The following is a 20,798-nucleotide window of genomic DNA, read 5'->3' on the forward strand; positions in this document are numbered from 1 at the left end:
TATAATTTAGTTTGGCTAAAATCTCTTAAAATTAATTGAAGAAGGTAAGAAAAGGAAAAAGGTAAAAGGAGAAATAAGTTGGATACTTTGAAAACTGTCGGACTGAGAGGGAGGCAAAGAGAGGGGAATGAACCCAATTGATTGCCTCAAAGAGTCAAACTGCAATTATGTTTGAGTTAGTCATTGTGCAAGCAAATTGGGATGTCAATACAGTCTCATTACCTTGTTAGGAACAGGATGAACCCTTTTGCCTTCAGAACTGTATTAATTTCTTTTCCAAAAAGGTGGTGGAAATATCCCTCTGAGATTGTGCTTCATGACATAACAGCATCGCACAGTTGCTACAGATTTTTTGGTAACACATCCATGATGAGAATCTCTCGTTCCACCACATCCCAAAGGTGCTCTTCTGGATTGAGGTCTAGTGACTGTGGAGGCCGTTGCAGGAAACCTTGGTTGGAACCAGTGGTTATTTAAGTTCCTGTTATCTTTCTATCATCTCCAACCAGTCTGCCTATTCTCCTCTGACATCAACGAGACATTTTAGTCCAGACAACTGATGCTCACTGACCACCACCACTTTTTCAGACCATTCTCTGTAAACCCTAGAGATGGTTGTGAGTGAAAATCTCAGTAGATCAGCAGTTTCTAAAAATACCCAGAGCAGTCTGTCTTAAATCAACAACCATATCATGTTTAAAGTAACTTAAATCTCCATTCTTCCTCATCCTGATTCTCTGATTGAACTTCAGCAAGTTGTCTTGACCAAGTCAACATGACTAAATGCATTGAGTTGCTGCCATGTAATTGGCTGACTAACTTTTTGTGTTAACAAGCAATTGAACAGATGGGCCTAATAAAGTGGTCTGAGTGTATATGAACTCAATAGACGCTCAGTTTAAAGGGTGATCATATGTGTCCTGAACTCAGGAATTTCCATTAGATCCAATTATTTCTTCACATCACTATAAACTGTGTAGAAGATTTCATGACTGAAAAATAAACTCTGGTGGAAAAACTGCTTGAACTACCTCAAACTGATCTTGTCTTGACAAGTTGTTGAACACGATTTACCCTTATAGTGCAACTGAGAAACAAACTGAAATTGTTTTGTCTGGATTATCTGATTGCAACAATAGCGAGATACCATTATCTTGCATGCATGTTCTGTGTTAAAATCTTCTTGTATGTCATAAGCAGATCTGAAAGGCTTGTCACAAAATACTTTGCATCCAAGGTCAAAAAAATAACACCTAGTTCCTCCTTCAGCCACAAACCTAGACTTCCCATGCAACATGTGTTAACGTTAACATTTTGAAATGCAGTGATCTATGCAGACGCGCTCTCATTGTTGGCCTCTGTGTTGCTCTCAGACAAGAGATGCCATGATAAGCCATATTCACTTCCCGTTTATTGTGTCTTGTGCACCATTATCAAACACACACACACACACACACACACACAGACAAGTCTAACTTCAGACCTTATTAGTGCACATCGAGAGTCTTTGTTTGTGGATAAAGGATTTCCCCGTCTGAGATGAGCAGCCGGTGGTAAAGAAACAAGGAAGAGGACAAGATTAGTCATTGAATGAAGAGAGCAGGTGGAGCCAGAGTGGTGGGCAACGTGGTTGGAAGGAGGAAGGAAAAAGATGGACATTGAGAGACTGAGTCTTACCCAGACTGTTAAGAGTTTGTTTACAGTCAGTGTTACTTGAAGGTGATGGAAAAGTGGTATCACTGACACCGTAAACTGCCTATGTTGTCATGGTAACTGAAAATGGCTCTACTCAGTTCTGCTCAAACATTAAAGATGTGATCTCACGAAATGCAGTTAAGAACTAGCCTTGGCTTAGGCAGGCAAAGAATACATGGAAAGCCACAACCAAGTAGAGCATCTAATGTTCCATGAATCAGGTCAATAATACAGATTTTTAGGCATATTTAGACGCAAGTTTTCATTATAGAGGCAAAGAGAAGAGGGGCGTTCAATGAAAAGCAAAGGATGAAAGAGGAAGGAGAAGAGGGGGCCGTGGACAAAACAAGGCAGGCGGACATAGAAGAATAGGGAGAGCAGCAGGGATGGGGGAGGAGGTGGGTGAGGGTGCTGCAAGAGACCAGAATTCATTTGAAGGTGAATAGAAACGGCTTGGTTTCTTTCAGAGGGACTTCTGTCATGCCAGAGGTGGGGGGTGGGACGCCTCAGGGGCCAAAGGCCAGTGTTATCGATGGAGCCGCTGCACACTACATATGCTAACAAATCTGCGGAGGAACTGATGCAGATGCATGACAAGTTTACAACACAGTATGTTCTTACAGTGTTTAAATTATTCCCAACTTTATACAAATGTTGGAAATTATTTTAGTCAAATCTAACTTTTAGATCTACTTCAGGGTTTGTTGTGAAGTAATAAAAGAGAGTATGCCAAGGATATTATGAAAAGATGTCAAGAAAAGTTACTTATGAACCTTTTGTTGAGCTCAAAAGGAAGTGAGTTTACAGTGATCACTCAGTTAAAGGTTTGAAAATCATTTTGCTTCAGTTAGTTAGGGTCTTTGTCTTTTAGCTTCTGCTATGTTGTGAGGAAAATAAATCTCAAGTGGTGGTAAAAGACAGAGCTGCTTTCTTGTTTTACTTGTCAAGATTGCAGGTGATAAGCAACAAGCTAACAACAACACGAGAGGAGCTAATTAAATGAACATTCAGAAATATTTGAAGTTCTGTTAAAGGGAACATTTTTTTAATTTTTAAGTAACAAAATAATTACTTTTCCAAGTAATTAATTTCTCTTATAATGCTTTACCTCTTACTAATTCTGCTACGTTTTGCACGAAGTAACTAGTAACTTTAATTAATTACTTTTTTAAAGTAACCTGCCCAAAACTGGAAATCATCTTTTACTTTAGTGAAACAGCACTTGTGTGAACATTGACAGTCAGCGTTGTGAAAGAGTTCTGGGGTGATTACATTACAGAGACATAAAAAAGATGTTTCTAGGTTGTTCATAGGGAATGGAAAAAGCTGGCGTTTGCAAAGCCGTACACTTTGGTAACCGTTTTAAATAGCAGTAGCTTCGGACTTCAGAAGCTCCGGCTCTGTGTGGATAAAATGTCCAAACAATAAACAAATGTGGCAGTATCACCTAAACTTGTCCCTGTGTGGATAAGACCATAGACTGAGTGCCTACAAAAATTAGGTCATGATACAGTGAAGCAGTCAGTCTGTTCGTGTGAAGCGTCAGATAGTTTGAGCTATTTGGGAACTGAATGGACAAGTATTTCTTAAATTCAAAGCTTAAATCTTTCTCAGATAATGTTTCTATGTCAGCACATAGTTACTTATTTTAAGGCATCTAGTTCGTGAACTCTCATCTAAACTGTTAAAGTATTTAAACATTTTGTATCTGCCATTTTGGTTTGTTTGACCACCATTTCATGAGCCTGCAAAAGTCATGTGATTGACTACAAACTATTCAGACATCAGACTAATGGACAGAGAGCTTCTCTGGCGGTAAGACAAAAAAAAAAAAAAAACACATTGGCTCATGTCAGCCATCATTTTTTTAAGGAATGATGTATAAAAGTTAGCTTTGACCCAGTTTGGTGTGAGTTTGAAATTCAGTTCACCGCTACTCAATTAGCTTTTGTCCTGAGTTGATTAAAGAGCTTGTCCTGCACATTGATGCTTTGTTATAGAGCTCCTGCTGTCTGAGAGGACAGACAGACAGACAGACATACAGACAGACAGACAGACAGACAGACAGACAGACAGACAGACAGACAGGACAGAGCATAAGATAAGGCTGCTGTCAAAGCATGTCTATATTTGGACACGAACAAGATTAGAAAAAAAAATGATACTGTCTGCTTTCAAACATAGATATTGTTTAAAGGAACATTTGATGGAATTAAGCTGTTGGTGTAGGGCACATGTTTCACTGTTTGGTGTGAGTTTGTGTCACACAAACAGCACATGACTTCCTAAAAGAAATTAACTCCTTTACACAAAAGTCCTCTCCTCTTACAGCTGAAAAATAAAAGTTTTTTACTATTCACTTACAAATATTAGATCTATATTTTCCTATAAGAAATACTCAGCTTTGTGATTTTGTCAGAAAAGCGTGGAAATAAACGGCTAAATGCTTTCTGGTGTTTTCTTCCTATGATGCCAAGTCTAACATTAAATTCTGCACTGCTGTTGTTTCTGGGTTATAGAGAGTGGGTATTTGTTGAGTATTAGGCATATGAAAAACTTACAATCCATAACTACCTGACTACTTATGTAGTTTTATGTAGGATTGTTGTTTGATTTGATATGGGTTGCCACAAGTATTGTAGTATTAAGCGGGCCTAAAGAGATGATTTAATGAGGTGGTTCATTTTGGGTTTTCTTTCATGTTTTTGGTTTCTCCTTTTGGCACATTTTGTTTTTTACTTTGTTTTATTTTCAATTCAGCTGCATGCTTTTTTTAAGGAGAGATTGTGTCTATTTGGATTCTCCTTTTGTGCCAATAAATTTGGTCAAACTATCTTTTTGTCTCCTCTACTCAGTCCTTTTAACATACAGTTTTTAATTTAAAGTGGTGTGATCCAGCCAGGTTCACAATGATGATGCCATCATTGTTGGCATTAGTTTTTGAGTTAGAAGCTCTAATGACCAAATTATCCATTTTATCCATAATGTCATACATTTAAATTGATACCCTCAGTGGAAAGGCTAGAAATAGATACGAGGCGAAGCTAGTGGCAGTAGAACTGAACTGTCCTCATGTCCATCCACCATCACATTGTGAAGAAGCTGCTAAGAAGAAACATTAAGAATTTCCCAAAAACCACCAACAGACATTTGTTGTTACTATAACCAATCATTTCATGGTATTTTGGGCATCTATACAAAAACAAGCAAACATTTTAAACATTAATTTCATAATAAATCCAACGTGTTACATTTTTGCAGCCTTCTGTTTTAATTGTGGAAAGAGACAAAGCTAAGACAAAATTCATGGATGTTCACAGGTGACCACCACCTGCCCTGCACCTGTAAAGTATCCTTTAAAAAAAAACTCCTAGATCCAGGCACTGATCCGGATCATTCCCCAAAAGTGGAGAAAACTCTGTTTGGAGAGCATCTTCATACTCTCGGTGATCTTAAAGTTTTATGTTTTCACTTCAACCCAGATGATCTGATACAGTTCCCTCACCTGTATTTTAAGACACTGAGGCATCACAGATTGGTAAGCCTCATGAAACAGTATTTCAGAAAGTCTCTGATGATAACAAAGCACTGTTTTGATGTTCTTTGTAGGCAGCTGGAGCAAAATCTTGCTCCTTTAGAAAAACTGGCTAACCTGACTGGGCATCCACAAAGACAGGGGTTGGGTTGTGTCCTGATTTTGACTCTGACTGAGGTTCAGGTCTTCTGGTTGAGGTCAGGGTTTGTGTGGACTGAACATTTTTCTTTGTATACACAAAGGGCTTGACCTTTGCTTTGCCTACAAATGAGGAAAACCATTCAGTGATACCAGGTGATCTTGGGATTTAAAACAGGGCCTTTTTAAAACAGGAAACAACATTTCTGTTGCTGCCTGGGAGCACAGAATTAAATAAAATAAAATCAGATCCTGATCCTTTTCAGCAAAATGCCTTAAAATTTTTCTCTTGAAGCACATTCAACATTTCTGTAGACAGATCAAAACAGTGGCATTCAATTCCAGCCCAGACCTTCTGGCAAAGGGTGTTGAACTTGCTTTAGGAATTTATTGTTCTTTTGCCTTATTATCCTCTTCGGTATCAGACTCAACTGTGACAATCTGTGGAGAGACTGGATGCCGTTCACAGTCCAAAGCATGATCTTCTGGCTCCGGTTGTGACATTGGATTGCTCTCAGGTCATTCAGAAATGGTTTCTAAGTCACTTTGGTCCACAGAGTGACAGCGGTCCAGATCTGTCCAGATTTTTTCCTCCCTGCAAAAGGCTACTTGATGGCTTTCTGTGCTGATGAAACAAACTTCTTGATGTACAGTTTTCTGTGTGGTTTCATCAGCACTTTGTTAAAAGCACAGACAATTAGGTCTTTGCCTTGTTTAGGCATGGCCATCAACAGATCTTCCCCATTTGTTTTAGGAGAAATCTTCTTAAAAATGGTCTTATGATGAGTGTCAAGCCTTTCTCGTGAGATGTTAAAATGTCTCCTTTGTCCAGATTTCCACAAAAAAGCCATGAGCTGATGCCTTACATGAATTGTCTGAACATACACGGACTCTTACAGCTCTTGTGCAAATAATTCCTTACATAATTTAGAAATTGCTTTTGAGATCAGGTTTCCAAGAACTTCATGTACAGCCGTTTTGTACTCTTCTTCCTTATCTGCTGATTTCCAGTCATGCTTTTCTTAAATGTTGGGGAAATATCTAATTGACTCTATCAACCTCTTGTGTTTGATGGTGAAATCTGGAGGTCTCTGTTGGGTCACACTGCAGCGGGATCACTGCTGATGACTTTTCTTAAAGAAAGTTTTGACTTTCTTCATGTTGGTCATACATTTCCGTTTTTCACTAGTCTCTAGTATCTGGAGTGGCTGGCTCATTATCCCAACAGATTTTTGGTGGCATGTTTGGGATTTGATTGAAATAGTTCAGATAAATTAGTTCTGCGTGAAATGTAACGGTTTTCCCAAAATCAGAAACTAAGAAGTATCTGAGGACAGATTAATTCTGTCTTTTGTCTAAAACGATGGTAACAAAACTGACGTTTCAGTAAGGATAAGATTAAACAACAAGTCACAATCCTGTCTCTGGTCTGAAGATTCCTACCAAAGTGAGCTGTGGTATAAAGTAATCTCAGATATACTAGATATCAAAGGAAAAGTGTTCGAAAAGCCATGCCCACAAAATTAGCTCTCCCTTGGCAAAAGCAGCTATGTAGGATGCAATGAGGTCAGCGGCTTGGCGTTTTAAACAAGTATTCCGGGAATACCATGAGAAGGCTTCTGCGCAAACTCAGTGACAATCTGCTGTGATGGTTAGTGAAGGTGTTTGTAACTCATACTGAATGCGAGGCTCGTGGCGTGATGCTTTGAATAAGTAGGATGGCCTTTGTTGTCTCATAGTGGATGATTCCACAGTGGAAGCTCGGAATGCCACTGAACCTAGTAAGTGTACTGGTTTTTATGGCATTAATGTACTGTACTATGTAACAAGGAGAAATTACTTGTACCAGTGACATTAGATGTGTTATGGATAGTGTGAGTCTTGCTAGCACACTAACAGTTGATAACAATAGCCAAACAAATGTGTCACGTGACTTGTGTTTTCCTGTAATTATTGAAATCTTCTATGCCTTTTGGCAATGTAAGCGTAACTCTTACATTATATACACTGTGTTACATTTCAACCATAATGTAATAACAACCATTGGGTGACCACAGAACTACGATGCTTTTTTGTTTTTAACAGAGTTCATGTCCTTGAATATAGAGGAAAACACTGCAGCTTGTGGTGTGCAGCTCACGTTTACTGGAATCCAGTCCTCCTCATCCTCCTCATCGTCATCTTCTCAGTATAGCAGACCAGGTATGAAATGTTAATAAAATCCACTCAGATAAGTGGATTGTCCTTCAGGTAAGCATTCTGGTGAACAATAGTAATCAAAGTTTGTATAAGAGACCTTCAGTCTTGGTTGTAGTTTCCTGTACATGAGCGAATTATGATATTTGTACACTTCATTGGACATACAAAATGCCTCTGCATGCTAGTCCATGAAATCATAGAACCACACGGAGTTCTCCACACTATTCACCAACGATCAGGCTACATCCCAGCTACTTCACTGAGATCAGTCTTTGGTATAAAAAGTTGAAAAAACTGTTAGTACTGACTACTTTTAACTCGTTATTTAAAAAAAAAAAGTATCCAAGTTTTAAATAGTAAATGGTCTGTATTTATATTGTACTTTTATGCACCTGGAATGACACCCAAAGTGCTTTACATTATACATCACATTCACCCATTCACACACTGATGGCGGAATGCAAGGCACTTAACCACGACCCATCAGGAGAAATTTGGGGTTCAATGTCTTGCTCAGGGACACCTTGACATGAGCTCAACAGGCCGAGGATCAAACCGGCAACCCTCAGGCTACAAGATGACCACTCTACCCATGCATCTGGGTGGGACCGGGGTTGTCTTCGGTGTGGGGTAGCTTGGGTTTGTGCTCCGGGATTGCTGCTGATGACCCGGGTCATAGGCTGCCCTAGTCTACCTCTAGCCTCTTTAGAGGCGTGGTCGCATTTGCACAATCTCATCACCACTCCTCATCACTTCTCATTCCTCATACTCTGCATGCTAAGATAAAGAAACAAGCCATAGAAGAAGAGGAACAGGAAAAAAAAAAAAAAAAAAAGCTGAAGAAGGATGAAGACGGGGACAACAACTGTTGAAATTGTGCATGTTTTTGAAAAAAGGCCATACAAGTGTTTAGGGCATATTGAGCGGTTAAAAACAAGTTTATGTAAGGGAGCATTAATGGGCCTTCACTCTGCTCATGCTCAGTTAGGCTCTCTGCTGGCTTGTTCAGCTAACTAACTAACAAACAAACCAACTAACACAAAGTATCTGTAATGATTGGAAAAGTCTGAACACACTTTCCAATTAAATCCAATGGGGAAGCCTTTGCTTACTTTTCATGTGTTGCTCTCTTAAGGCTCATTTATGCTCGATGCAGAAGACGGATATGCAGATATCCTGTATCGGTTACAAGTGTAATTTGGTTTGTTTTCACAGAGCTTAGCTGTCATCGCTTGACGCAGAAGACAGAGCAATACCACCGGAAATCATGGGGGCAGTGCGAAGCAGAATAGCTGACATGAGACCAGCAAAAGAAACAAAGCAGAGAAGAAGAAGATAATCAGGAAGAGAACAAAAAAGCAGAAGAAGAATAAAGACGAGCACAACAAGTGTAGAAATTGTGCAAGCTTTTGAAGAAAGACTATATGCGATTGTTAATGGTGTGTCGGGCGGTTGGAAAAAACTTTATAACGACACATTACCACTGCCAAATGGTGTCTGAAATTGATGTCATCTAGCAGGAGTGAACTCTGAACCTTGCACTGCCCACAAGTGGAAGAATTGACTTAAAAACCACAGCAACGCAAAAGACGCATGGAGGTATGAGGATGGCGACGTATAACAACATTTGAAATGGACTTCCCTATAGGGAGCATAAATGGGCCTTTAGTGGCTTTCTTCAACTTTGGCTCTTTTGATCATTTGCTCATTCTTGCTTCTAAATTTCTCTCCTATTCTCCACTTTTCACCCTCAACTGAAATTTAGTTAGTTAAGCAGTTTGACTTCTTATTTTTATTTTAGCTTGTTTCTTATTTTCCCAGTTTGACAGCAAGGTGATTTATTTCCTTTTCTTTCTTTTTTATATGTTTCATTTTGCAGTATTGCCAGAGTGAGAGAGATGGTGGTGACACACCACCACCCACACAAACGAACCTCTGAAGGCTGCAGACAGAAATAGCTCCGGTGCTGCTGCGTGTTCACAATATCACAGAACAGCATTTTTCAGCTGGACTTATTTTAGCTGCTTTCCATTAAAATGATGCTCAAAAACACATGAGAAAACAAAACAAAACAAAACAAAAAATACAGGAAAAACAGAAAGACAGTTCTTTTTTTAATTAAATGAAATTGATATAATTGATCAGTCTCAGGAGGACATTGTAAATGGTATCCGGCATGGATTTATTCTATCAACAGTATCTGATTCTACTATGTGTGTATTTGTTTTTTAAGACTATTCTTAAATTCAGTAATAGTATAAATGATCCTTTTCTTTCAATTTTAATCTAATTTTTGTGAAAGTACTTGAGCCAACTTTACCCAAGTGATGATAAAGGGGTGGGAACAACTGAAGGAAATAGGTAGTGGGAGTAGGGGCGTGGCCTAGTGTTTACAGAGGTGGGCTTGAGTCTGGAGAACCTTGGTTCAAGTACCTAGGCTGGCAACTAAGGTAAACCACTGTGGGCCCTTAGCAAGGCCCGCCCCCCCCCCCGACCGCTCCCCAGGTGCCAGAATCTGGCAGCTCACTGCTCCTAGCAAATAAGATGGGTTAAATGCAGAGAAAGAACTGTCCCACTGTGTGACTAATAAAGGATTATTATTATTTGTTATGCATTATGGCATGAAAGATTCTAAACGTGCCACGTCTGGTAAAATCATATAACAAAACAAAATGTTTCAAATCCTGCAGCAATAAGTTCTTTTATTCAAGAGGTCACGTGCACATTAACAGAAACTAACATCATAGTGTTGTTACAGTCATAACCTTAATAACATTTCATACTCTTTCGTCCTCCTGTCAGTCTGAGTTACGCGCCCCTACCCCTCCCTACCCCTCTCCCTCTCTTCCTTCCTCAGTTCTTGTGTTTGTTTGCGCTCACTTGATCCGGAGCGGAAATTCCTCTCCGTTTTTGTGAATGACAAACTCATTAACAATTTATCAACACTAGCCGCTCCGTGCGGCCCCCGTTTCTAAGGCGACCACTGCTACGGCTCTTCTGATTGGTCGGCCGATCTAACGTATCCAATGAAACGCCTCCTGATTGTAGCCATTCAGCAGGCTGGCGCCGCAGAGAGCGCATTGAGTCAGACTCTGCAGCGCGTCTATTCACATCGAGGAGAGAAGCGGACAAGAGGGGGAAGTAGGCTGCATCCGCAAGGCAGAAGCAGGCGAACTGAACCCGCAACGGTCCAAATAAAGGACCATCCCAACTATTCCCCATCCTAACAATCTGGATTTCCAAAAGAGAAAAGTGGAAAAGCGGCTGCTATCCTATCCGTGGAGTTATATAAGAATAGAGGAAGCGTCAGCGCCGTTGCAGGGTTGGTGTGACTCATTGATAAATAACTCAGGCTCTTCGAGCAGATGCATGAATGAGCGCCAGTGAAGACAATCCGCAGTGGGGAAATCTGTGAGGACTCACGATCTTACTGATCTTTTCGTCCCAGATTTCACGGGGACACCGAAGACATTTTAAAGTGAGAATTTCATAGCCAGATTCCACATTTTTACTCTTTTTGTGTTGTGCAGTTCAGGGCCCTCCAAGCAACGAATCGGACTGAAAAAGAAGAAGAAAATAGCGCGTCCGCAGCCAGGAAGCTCCCCCAGCTTTTTCCAAACGTTTTCTACTCCTGCTTATAAATGCTTGACAAGCTCAAGCCCGTCGTCCAGCTCGACTCGGTAATGGCGATCAGCAAGACGGTGGGCTGGCTCCGAGAGCAGCTGGAGACGCGCAGGGACGGCCTGCTTGTGATGGACTGCCGGGCCCAGGAGCTCTATGAGTCGTCGCACGTCGAGACGGCAATCAACGTGGCCATACCGAGCCTCATGCTCCGCCGGCTCAAGAAAGGAAACCTGCCCGTGCGGTCGTTACTCTCCAATGGGGAGGACCGGGAGAGGTTCGTGCGTCGGTGCAAGACGGACACCATCGTGTTGTACGACGAGTACAGCCGTGAATGGAACGAGAATGTGGACGGAGGATCCGTGTTGGGTTTATTGCTGAGGAAAATGAAGGATGAGGGCTACAAGGCCTTTTATCTGGAGGGTGAGTGCGGTTCATTAACATTTTGGAGGTTCATTCACACATGCAGTCAGAAATAATATTTTATTGTACTACTTGTTCATTTTGCATTTTTCCCCAGTGGAAAAAAATACAAGTTATTTACTGTAACTTTTTTTTTTTTTTTTTTATCTCCAGGTGGGTTCTGTAAGTTCCAGGCAGAGTTTCCAGCTCTGTGCGAAACCAACCTGGACGGCTCCCCCAACAGCAGCAGCTCCCCTACGGCTCAGGTTCTGGGCCTCGGCGGGCTGCGGATCAGCTCCGACTCCTCGGACATTGAGTCGGACATCGACCGTGACCCCAGCAGTGCCACGGACTCGGACGGCAGCCCTCTGTCCAATCCGCAGCCGTCCTTCCCGGTGGAGATCCTGCCGCATCTCTACCTAGGCTGCGCCAAGGACTCCACCAACCTGGACGTGCTGGAGGAGTACGGCATCAAATACATCCTCAATGTGACCCCGAACCTCCCCAACCTCTTCGAGAACGCGGGGGAGTTTAAATACAAGCAGATCCCCATTTCGGATCACTGGAGCCAGAATCTCTCGCAGTTCTTTCCAGAGGCCATCAGTTTTATTGGTAAGTAATTCCGCTGGGCTGAAAAAAACGCACCCAGGAGATTTGCTGGCTGCAAACTGTTAACTTCCCCCAGACATCTGGCTTGTTTGGGTTGTTTAGACGCTCATTCACTGGTAGAACTGTTAAAAAAAATAAAATAAAATAAAATTATATATATATATATATATATATATATATATATATATCCATACACTAGATAAGTTTTCTGTAACATAAAAGGAGAAAACCAGCAATTTCTACCATCTAAGCAACAGGAAACTAGAGCATAAATGAGTGTTTTCAATGTGTGAAAAACAGTGAAGGAACATAATTTTATCAATGATATGTCTTATCGCTGTCAGGAAGTTCTTAGGTTGTTGTTGTGCAATTGAGATTAGATGAGGTGTCCCTGGCAGTGGTTTTATCAGTCAAGCAGGGACACACAGAGCAGGCAGATTAAGGCCATTGTGTTGAAGCAGGGGAACACAAGTCTGCCTCTAATGGTGCACTGGCTAAAATGCACTGTGCACAAATGATTTGACTTCAATGGAAGACATCCTGGCATATCTCTTGTCCCAGGGCTTGTGTAATTGCAGCACAAAGGGCGATGTTGAAACAGGAGAATAGGGGAGAGTGAGCAGAGGGGGAGGGAAAAGGAGGAAGGGGGGTGGTAATTTGAGTGCAACAGGAAGGAAGTGGCATTGAAAGTAATCTAGGACATGGCATTGCTTACCCCCCCCTTCCTCCCTCCACATCACAAAAGAAGCCATTTACAGGGCCTGTTGACATCCTGTTCGCCTCGACAGGGTGCCCTCATGACTCCTACATTTACACGCCCAAATGGCACCATTGTCAGAACAACTCTGGCGAGCGGAAGAATGGTTTAATAGACTGTAATAGTCAATTTCCCAGCCAGCTACTCTAGGCCATAATAAAAAATAAAAAAAACTAAAAAGAGAGCAAGCGAAAGAGAGAGAGTAAAGAATGTCGACTCTGTTTATGTGCAATAGCTCCTGTTTGTTGACTGACATGGCTGGGAGATAGTCCGGATAAAAATTTCCTCTGCTCTCCCTTCCTGGATCTGCTCCAACTTCCAACACAGCTTTGCTTTAATGCTGCAGATGTTTATCACAAGTTTTGTCCTGTGTGTCTAAAATGATACATAATGCCTCTAAACAATGTGTGGCCTTACAGAAGAAGAAGAAAAAATACTTCCACTACTTTAAAGCTCTTGAAGTGAGAAGAGTAGATTTTTTTGGCTTCTTGGTCAAAAAAAAAAAAAGACAAGAAAAGGAAAAAAAGCCCAAACAAATATGAGCAACTGGCACCATAGCTAAATAATAAACTTGAAGTCTTGGAATGGTTAATAACATTTCCACCCATTTCCTTTGTCTTTCTACTAGATGAAGCTCGAGGTCAGAAATGTGGCGTTCTGGTTCACTGCTTGGCCGGCATCAGCCGCTCCGTGACCGTGACGGTGGCCTACCTGATGCAGAAGCTCAACCTGTCCATGAATGATGCTTACGACATCGTTAAGATGAAAAAATCCAACATCTCGCCCAACTTCAACTTCATGGGGCAGCTCCTGGACTTTGAGCGCACTCTGGGCCTGAAGAGCCCGTGTGACAACCGCATGGCACCACCTAGCCAACAGCTCTACTTTACCACCCCGACCAACCACAACGTCTTCCAGCTGGACCCCCTGCAGTCCACGTGAGGCCCCCTCTGTAGTTACCTCTTTTTCTCACCGGAGGCTTAAGAGGGCCTCCCGCTGAAAAAAGTTGCAAAAAGTTTTCTCTTGTTTTCGTCGTCTGCTGTGCGACCTCTGGCTCTTGACGTTTCTGATGCAGCTGGTTTTAGGGAGACAGCTGCTGAGCGTGGTTACTGGAGGGCCGAAGCAGTCTGGCAGACACACAGCTGCTGTTTGACTAAATAAGAAGAGACACACTTAAAGAGAGCAGATACTTTCTACAATCAAATTTTGCTGTCTGACTTCTAAAGTCTTTTCTTCATTTTTTGGGGTTTTGTATCTGAGGAAGCGTAAGATGATTTTTTTTTTTTTGGACTTTCTTCAAAGTTCCTAGGCTGGTGTGCCAAAGAGACATGGTTGTTCAATCTGGACTGATGATTTAAAAACTCTTTTGTATGTTTTGTTTTGGGGTGTAGCACGGCTTACCTCCATGACTTCAGGATGCGTTGTGTCCTTCATCTTCTGTGAAGACTTGCCTGTGTAGGGTCGGAGCACCCTGGCTTTTGAAGGCACACCATACATATATATATATCTATATATATTGGACTCAATTTTACACTTGTGGAGTCTTTTCAAACATTTATACATTGTGTATATATCTTAATATAAAAGACGGTAAAAGCCTTGCTGTAGTACATACCCGTTGGAAGTGGGTACTTAAGACTCTGTGTTTCTTATTGTAGTTTTATGTAAACAAACAAACTGCATATTGATCATTATGTTAAAGTTTATAATGCCAAAAATCAGTAGGCTTTCTAAGAATTGTGCAAAAATGTATACATGTGTAATATATATATATATATATATATATATATATATATATATATATATATATATATATATATGTATATATATATATATATATATATATATATGTATATATCATATACATACATATGAGTGTGTATGTGTGTGTGTGTTGAATAATTGCTTTATGTGTGAATTCAGCCGATCGGCCTTGTTTTTGCACCCGCCCTCTCACAAATAAGTCACCTTGGTTATTTGCCTTACTTGCGCTCACAGGGTTTGTGTTGCACATTGGCCTTCAGAGAGAAGTTCACAATTTTTAGAACTCTATGCCATTGAATATTTTTTGGCTTTCAGACACACACACACACACACACACAAAAAAACAAAAACAAACAAAAAAAAAACCTGAATTTGGAGCAGTTATGGTTTTGGCACCATGCCACACGTAGTTGAAGCTAAGCTGTAATGTGTGGCCTGGATCTCTGAGGGGTAATGTGAGTAATCCTGACCTGTGCACAAGGGTTAAAACTCTGACTTGTGGGCAAAGCTCCCAGCTTTGCTCACCTCACCTCTTCAGGGAAAAGTCTTTGAAATGCAGTTTTTATTTGTAAAGATGAGAGAAACAGAATCCAGAACTTAGGAGGGTTGTGTCGTGCCCCCCTTTCCCAATTTCCTGAGAGAAGGCCTCTTTCAGGGGGAAGCCATCTTGATGAACTCAGCCCACCCCTCCAAACTCGTCTCTTACGAATGTAAAGAAAAGATAAGTTATTAATAAATTGCTATTTTGTCTACACTTTCTGCTTCTTCTGCCTGTTTATTTTTCTTTGACACGCTTGTCAGTGTTTTGTCTACTTCCACGGTAACACATTTATGTAAGTGTCTCCTCACATTTGAGCGCTAACCAGCAGGCCGAGTCACGACCACAGAAACAGTTGCTGTGAATCATGAGGCTGTCCAACGAGCTCACGCTTTCCGTTTACTGCAGCGTTCAGGACATCTCCCTGTTTACTGCCCAGCTCAGAGTTTGCATCTTCTGTCATATGATGCTTGTGTCGTCAAAGCGTCATGAACACTGTTCTTTAAAATAAAAAATAAAAAAAGGATCTACTCTACAGGTGCAAACAGACCAACTGGTTTTTCCAGGTGTTAGTCCACAGTGTGGGCCTGTGTGTTCAGCCATGAAAGGGAGCAGAACGTACCTGCATGTTGTGTTATTTGATAGTGAGAGCAAGCTGCATGTACCTGCTACGACCTGGAGGCTCAGTATAAGATGATGATCACTGTGCAGGTGTGTGTGGGAGGGAGCTTAGTCCTCTCACGCAAGCATTAACTTACTTTGCAGAGATGCACATGCTCTACATTCCTAAATGTGCTGATTAACAGCAGTGGCAGAGCGTGTGACCAAAGTTAACTTTTTGCAGGGCTTAGAAAGAAACAAAACTGCACATAGTGTTTCACCGAGGGAACATTTCCAGGTTTTAATAAGACAGTGTTTCAAAGAATGATTCTGGCTCAGTTTTCTGCCCACTAAGCCGTTAATATGTGCTTTTATACATGCAAGTGTGCTCTTGTCATGAAGTTAAGCCCTCAAACTGGAAAACAGTGGCGTCACAGGACTTACTGCTCAGAGTTTCTTTACAGTATTTGTAAAAGGAAGTCAACATGTAGGTAGGCAACACCATATAAGGTTACTCTACATTTACATTTACAGCCCTTCTATGTTAGCACAGGACAATGAAATTGACATTACTGTGCAAAAACAGTTTCTAAAGGCCTTTAAAAGTTATTATTTGGACATTAGCTGTTTTTCTTTTTTATAACCCACATAAAAATATTTCAAAGGATGAACCAGTTTTGTGTCAACACATACAGCAATTTAGCAAAAAAGCAATTTATAATGGGATCATAAGGTGCACATGCTGTTTGTTCTCACTTCTATATTGCACAGCTTGACAGGCAAAAACAGTAATTCTGCAACATTAAAATGATTTCTGAAGAGGTATTAGCTGAAAACATGGCATAACTCAGCATAGTGTGCCGTGTATCCTTAAATATTTGAGGAAACTGGACAACCAAAAGACAAAAGAAGATGTGACAAGTCTAAAAGACTATTTTTAGCAGATTAAGAAGATCTGAAAATGAAATCCTTAAGATATAATGATGAAAAATCCCCCAAAACAAGACCTGGGAGATCCATCTGGACCTTCAGTATATTCATATACTATTGACTGAAGAAGCCTCATTAGAAGTGGCCGTTGAGAAGATGTTTAGAAGTATGTTAAATGACACAATAACTGAACTAAAAGTTAGTGGCATATTGTTAGTATTGTGCCACCTCTTTTATACTATATATCCACATTCTAAATAACCATTGTACATTTTTCTCCTTATTATGCTGGTGAAAAAGCCATGAAAAAATCAAGGACTTTTGCAAGTGCTGGTAATTGTTATTGTTGTTCTTACTATTCTTAGTTTTAACAGCAACCTGGCAGACAGCTCAACAAAAATGAGTGAATCATTGGCTTTATAACAAAGGATTAAACCTGCACTGTCATTTCCTGATGGAAATGGTTTATAAAAAAACAAACAAACAAAAAAAAAAAAAACCCTGTTGTTTCAGGATGTGCCAGTTCTCTCCCTTTTCAGGTGATATTTTCCTTCTACTGGATACAAACCAACTGTGACAGCGAAGGACACACAGTAGGAACAGCTTTTTTTCTGTCCCACCCAGTATTGGAGGGGTATTAAGTAACAGCAGAGTTATTCCTGAGTCATTTAACAAACATTGCAAAGTAGTGTAGCTGGTTCTATTGTACACTGCATACGTCGATATTCTGATGTTATTGGAAAGAGCTTCCTTTGTGGTCTAAAAGAGCTCAATCCTGAGAGGTAAAAGTACACAATAGAGTTCAGTGGGACGTGTGCCCCCCAGTAGGAAGAAACTGCTTAAGAATATAAGGACTCAGTGCTGTAGGGATTTAAACAAGGGTGAAGGTACATATATCACTAACAGCCTGGATATCATCAATCAAACTTAAGCCCGACTATAACTGAGGCTGGGAAGTTTTTATTCTTAGAATGGGCTGCTGTGATGTCATGGCAGGGGTGTGATTGACACATAAGGCCAGGAGTATGTCCAGCATGCCAAGCGCCCTGGGGACTCTGGTGGCCGTTCTTCCTGTCTGTAGCTTGGCCTTTCGTGGCTTCAAAGCCAAGGATTAAAGGGCACAGGAAACTACTGGGGCTAATTTTAGATAAGAATGTGAATGAGCTTGGCAGACCCCACCAGCACCTTCATCACAACGGTGTGGCCGCTGTGACAGGGCAGGCCATACTGGGATTTGGAAACACATATGGCTGGATCATGGTGAAGGCCGTCATGCTCAATGGCATGCGGACATGTGGTCGGATTTATTACAAGCCTGGATTTAAATTTGCAGTAGTGCAGGAATTAGGTCTTCTGTTACAATTACTAAGGCTTTGATTCAAGTTCTTTAAATTGACAGTCTCAGAAAACTGAAAGGAAAGCACATAATACAAAGTTTACGTGTTTGACTTGATATGTTGTTTGAACTTATTTAAAGTTAAATCGAAATAAACGTAATCCTGAGTTTATAACATTACCTAGAAAAATATGTTATTAACTACACAACCAAACATGGATGATCAAAATAATCAATGATAAAATAAGGTCTCAAAGTTGACAAGTCCCAACACTAAGAGCATCCCTGTTGAGGAGGCTTACTGTCAGGTCTCAGATCAGCTGAAATTAATCACACTGACAAAGAGTTAAGAGTTAATTTTAACCAAACCAAACTGCTTAGATGTGAAATCACAAATGCACAATGTAGCTTATATATATACAATGTTTTTGCCACTTAACAATAATGTTAAATTTTGAGGCTTACATTCACATGGCGAGCTTACCCTGCTGACAGTGTAATCAAGCTATTGGCATGGTTAGCATGCTAGCAGCAGAAGAAATAGCATGCTAGCTGCAGGAGAACTAGTATGCTAGCAGCAGAAGGACTAGCATGCTAGCAGCAGAAGAAATAGCATGCTAGCTGCAGGAGAACTAGTATGCTAGCAGCAGAAGGACTAGCATGCTAGCAGCAGAAGAAATAGCATGCTAGCTGCAGGAGAACTAGTATGCTAGCAGCAGAAGGACTAGCATGCTAGGAATAGAAGGACTGAGTCAGTCCAGCTGTAATAAACTGTTCATATTAGCGCACTGTAGCAGTGCTTTAAAGTAAGGCCCATTTTCACTGCTTTACGTACGTAAACAGATTTTGTTCTCCATATAGGTGCAACATGTAACAAAATTAATAGTCAATGACGTATATCTATATCTATATATATCTATCTATATATAAATATATATATACATTAGAAACTGTTTTTTCTATTTGTATCTAATGACTTTGCTGAAATAACTGAATGAACGTGTGACATGAGAACCCTCCGAGCTTTAAAACTGGAGTACTAGCTTTGTTTGATAGGTGCTAGAGCACCATTTGGGATAAGTAATGCTTTAAAAGGCACACAAAGTTGAAGTAGTTAAATGCAGCACAATCACTGCTCCTGAGGCCACTGAATCCACTTACAGATGAAAACATGTTTATGTGTGGAAGATGGCCACTGTCCATTCATTGTGTTTAGTATTTGAAGTAATTTCTGTGCCTATCTTTACTAACAGAAGTCAGTAATTCTTAGACACCATACCTTCAAAAACTCACTCTACTGCAGAACCTGTTTGGTGACAAAGGAAGAAAATACATTTTATTGTTTAGCCACGTATTACAATTGCGTGGGAACAGGATCATGAAGTCGTGCCAATGTGTTATGTGTCAACAACTTGCCCAGTGTCTGCTTTCCCAACCATGCATATTTGTTGTAAACTATTTATTATGCAAATGCAGAAAGCTCAGTAACGTCATTATAATTCGTCGCAAGATATTTAAATAAAATTCAAGTAATCCATAAAACATGCATGCTATAACCACAGATTCACATTAATAACTAACACATGGCACAAGGCAATTATTTCACTTCCACGTGTTAGTAATTTACTTAGTAATGTAGTAGCATGGTTTAATATACAGTATTTTCTATAAATGTCACATGATAGACTCTGTAGTCTGCTGTATCACAGAGCCCTTATTTAAATGCCAGTTTAAAATCCTAATCAGAAAATTGATACAAAATACCCAAAAAGAAAAGGAAACCACAGCGATTGGCAGTGGTAATGCATGAATTAATGAAACTGTTTCCAACCACCTAACGCGTCTTACACACTTGCATATCCTTGTTCAAAAGCTTGCACAATTTCTACAGCTGTACTCCTCTTCATCCTTCTTCTGCTTCTTTGTTCCCTTCCTGATCCTCTTCTTCTTTTCTGGCTTGTTTCTTTCCCTGGTTGCATGTCAGCTATTCTGCTCAGCATTGCCCCCAGTGATTTTTGGTGGTATTGCTCTGTCTTCTGCGTCAAGCAATGGTTGGTAAGCTCTCTGAAAACTGACCAAATTACGTAACCGGATGGAACTGTCTGTCCATCTGCGTATCTGTCTTCTGCATCGAGCATATATGGGCCTTTAATAGTCCAACTACACTTTACTCTCTATCTTTTATCACACTTTCAGAAACCATTGCCTTATTCATATATTACATGTTTCAATACAAATTTCTGAGCTCACTTTACATGGACTTAAAGCATGTTATATTTTTGAACATTTTTAGATAAGTTTAGTCAACTTTAACACTTCCAAGAGCACTTCATTCTCTTAACTGAGTTTTGGGTTAAGTTACTTTCCACTTTACTGGCAGAAGGGGATCACTTTCATTTTGAATTTGAGCCACATCCAATATATTTTTGGTAAAATATACTTCACACAATATCTGAAAAGATTAATAATTAATACATCTCTGATTATTAGGACATAGGTTGACAACATCCCTCTGCACCGTCACAGTTAAATAAACTTTTGTCTCTGCTGTCACCAGTAGGAGTTGTGAAAACACTGACTCTGCCTCCACACATTTGTCCACAGTACAGTAAAATAAAACAGAAGATTACAAGTAGGATCCAGAAATCACCATGAATATTGGGACAATAGCAGA

General features: G+C 40.4%; 1 protein-coding gene across 1 annotated transcript; it reads left to right on the forward strand.

Moving 5' to 3' along the window:
• The first annotated feature begins 10,610 nt into the window (after positions 1 to 10,610).
• On the forward strand, positions 10,611 to 15,474 carry dusp6 (dual specificity phosphatase 6). The gene is made up of 3 exons (XM_041997668.1): positions 10,611 to 11,611; positions 11,765 to 12,202; positions 13,585 to 15,474. The coding sequence occupies exons 1-3, from the start codon at positions 11,209 to 11,211 to the stop codon at positions 13,896 to 13,898; spliced, it is 1,155 nt and encodes a 384-aa protein (XP_041853602.1). The 5' UTR covers positions 10,611 to 11,208; the 3' UTR covers positions 13,899 to 15,474.
• Positions 15,475 to 20,798: the final 5,324 nt, after the last annotated feature.

The sequence above is a fragment of the Melanotaenia boesemani genome, chromosome 10, assembly GCF_017639745.1.
Source record: "Melanotaenia boesemani isolate fMelBoe1 chromosome 10, fMelBoe1.pri, whole genome shotgun sequence".
Classification (NCBI taxonomy): Eukaryota; Metazoa; Chordata; class Actinopteri; order Atheriniformes; family Melanotaeniidae; genus Melanotaenia; species Melanotaenia boesemani.

Excerpts from the sequence above, each read along its gene's own strand:
- dusp6 (XM_041997668.1), top strand. The coding sequence starts at position 11,209 with ATGCTTGACAAGCTCAAGCCCGTCGTCCAGCTCGACTCGGTAATGGCG. Across the intron at positions 11,612-11,764 it reads CAAGGCCTTTTATCTGGAGG|GTGGGTTCTGTAAGTTCCAG; the intron begins GTGAGTGCGGTT and ends TTTTATCTCCAG. Across the intron at positions 12,203-13,584 it reads AGAGGCCATCAGTTTTATTG|ATGAAGCTCGAGGTCAGAAA; the intron begins GTAAGTAATTCC and ends TCTTTCTACTAG.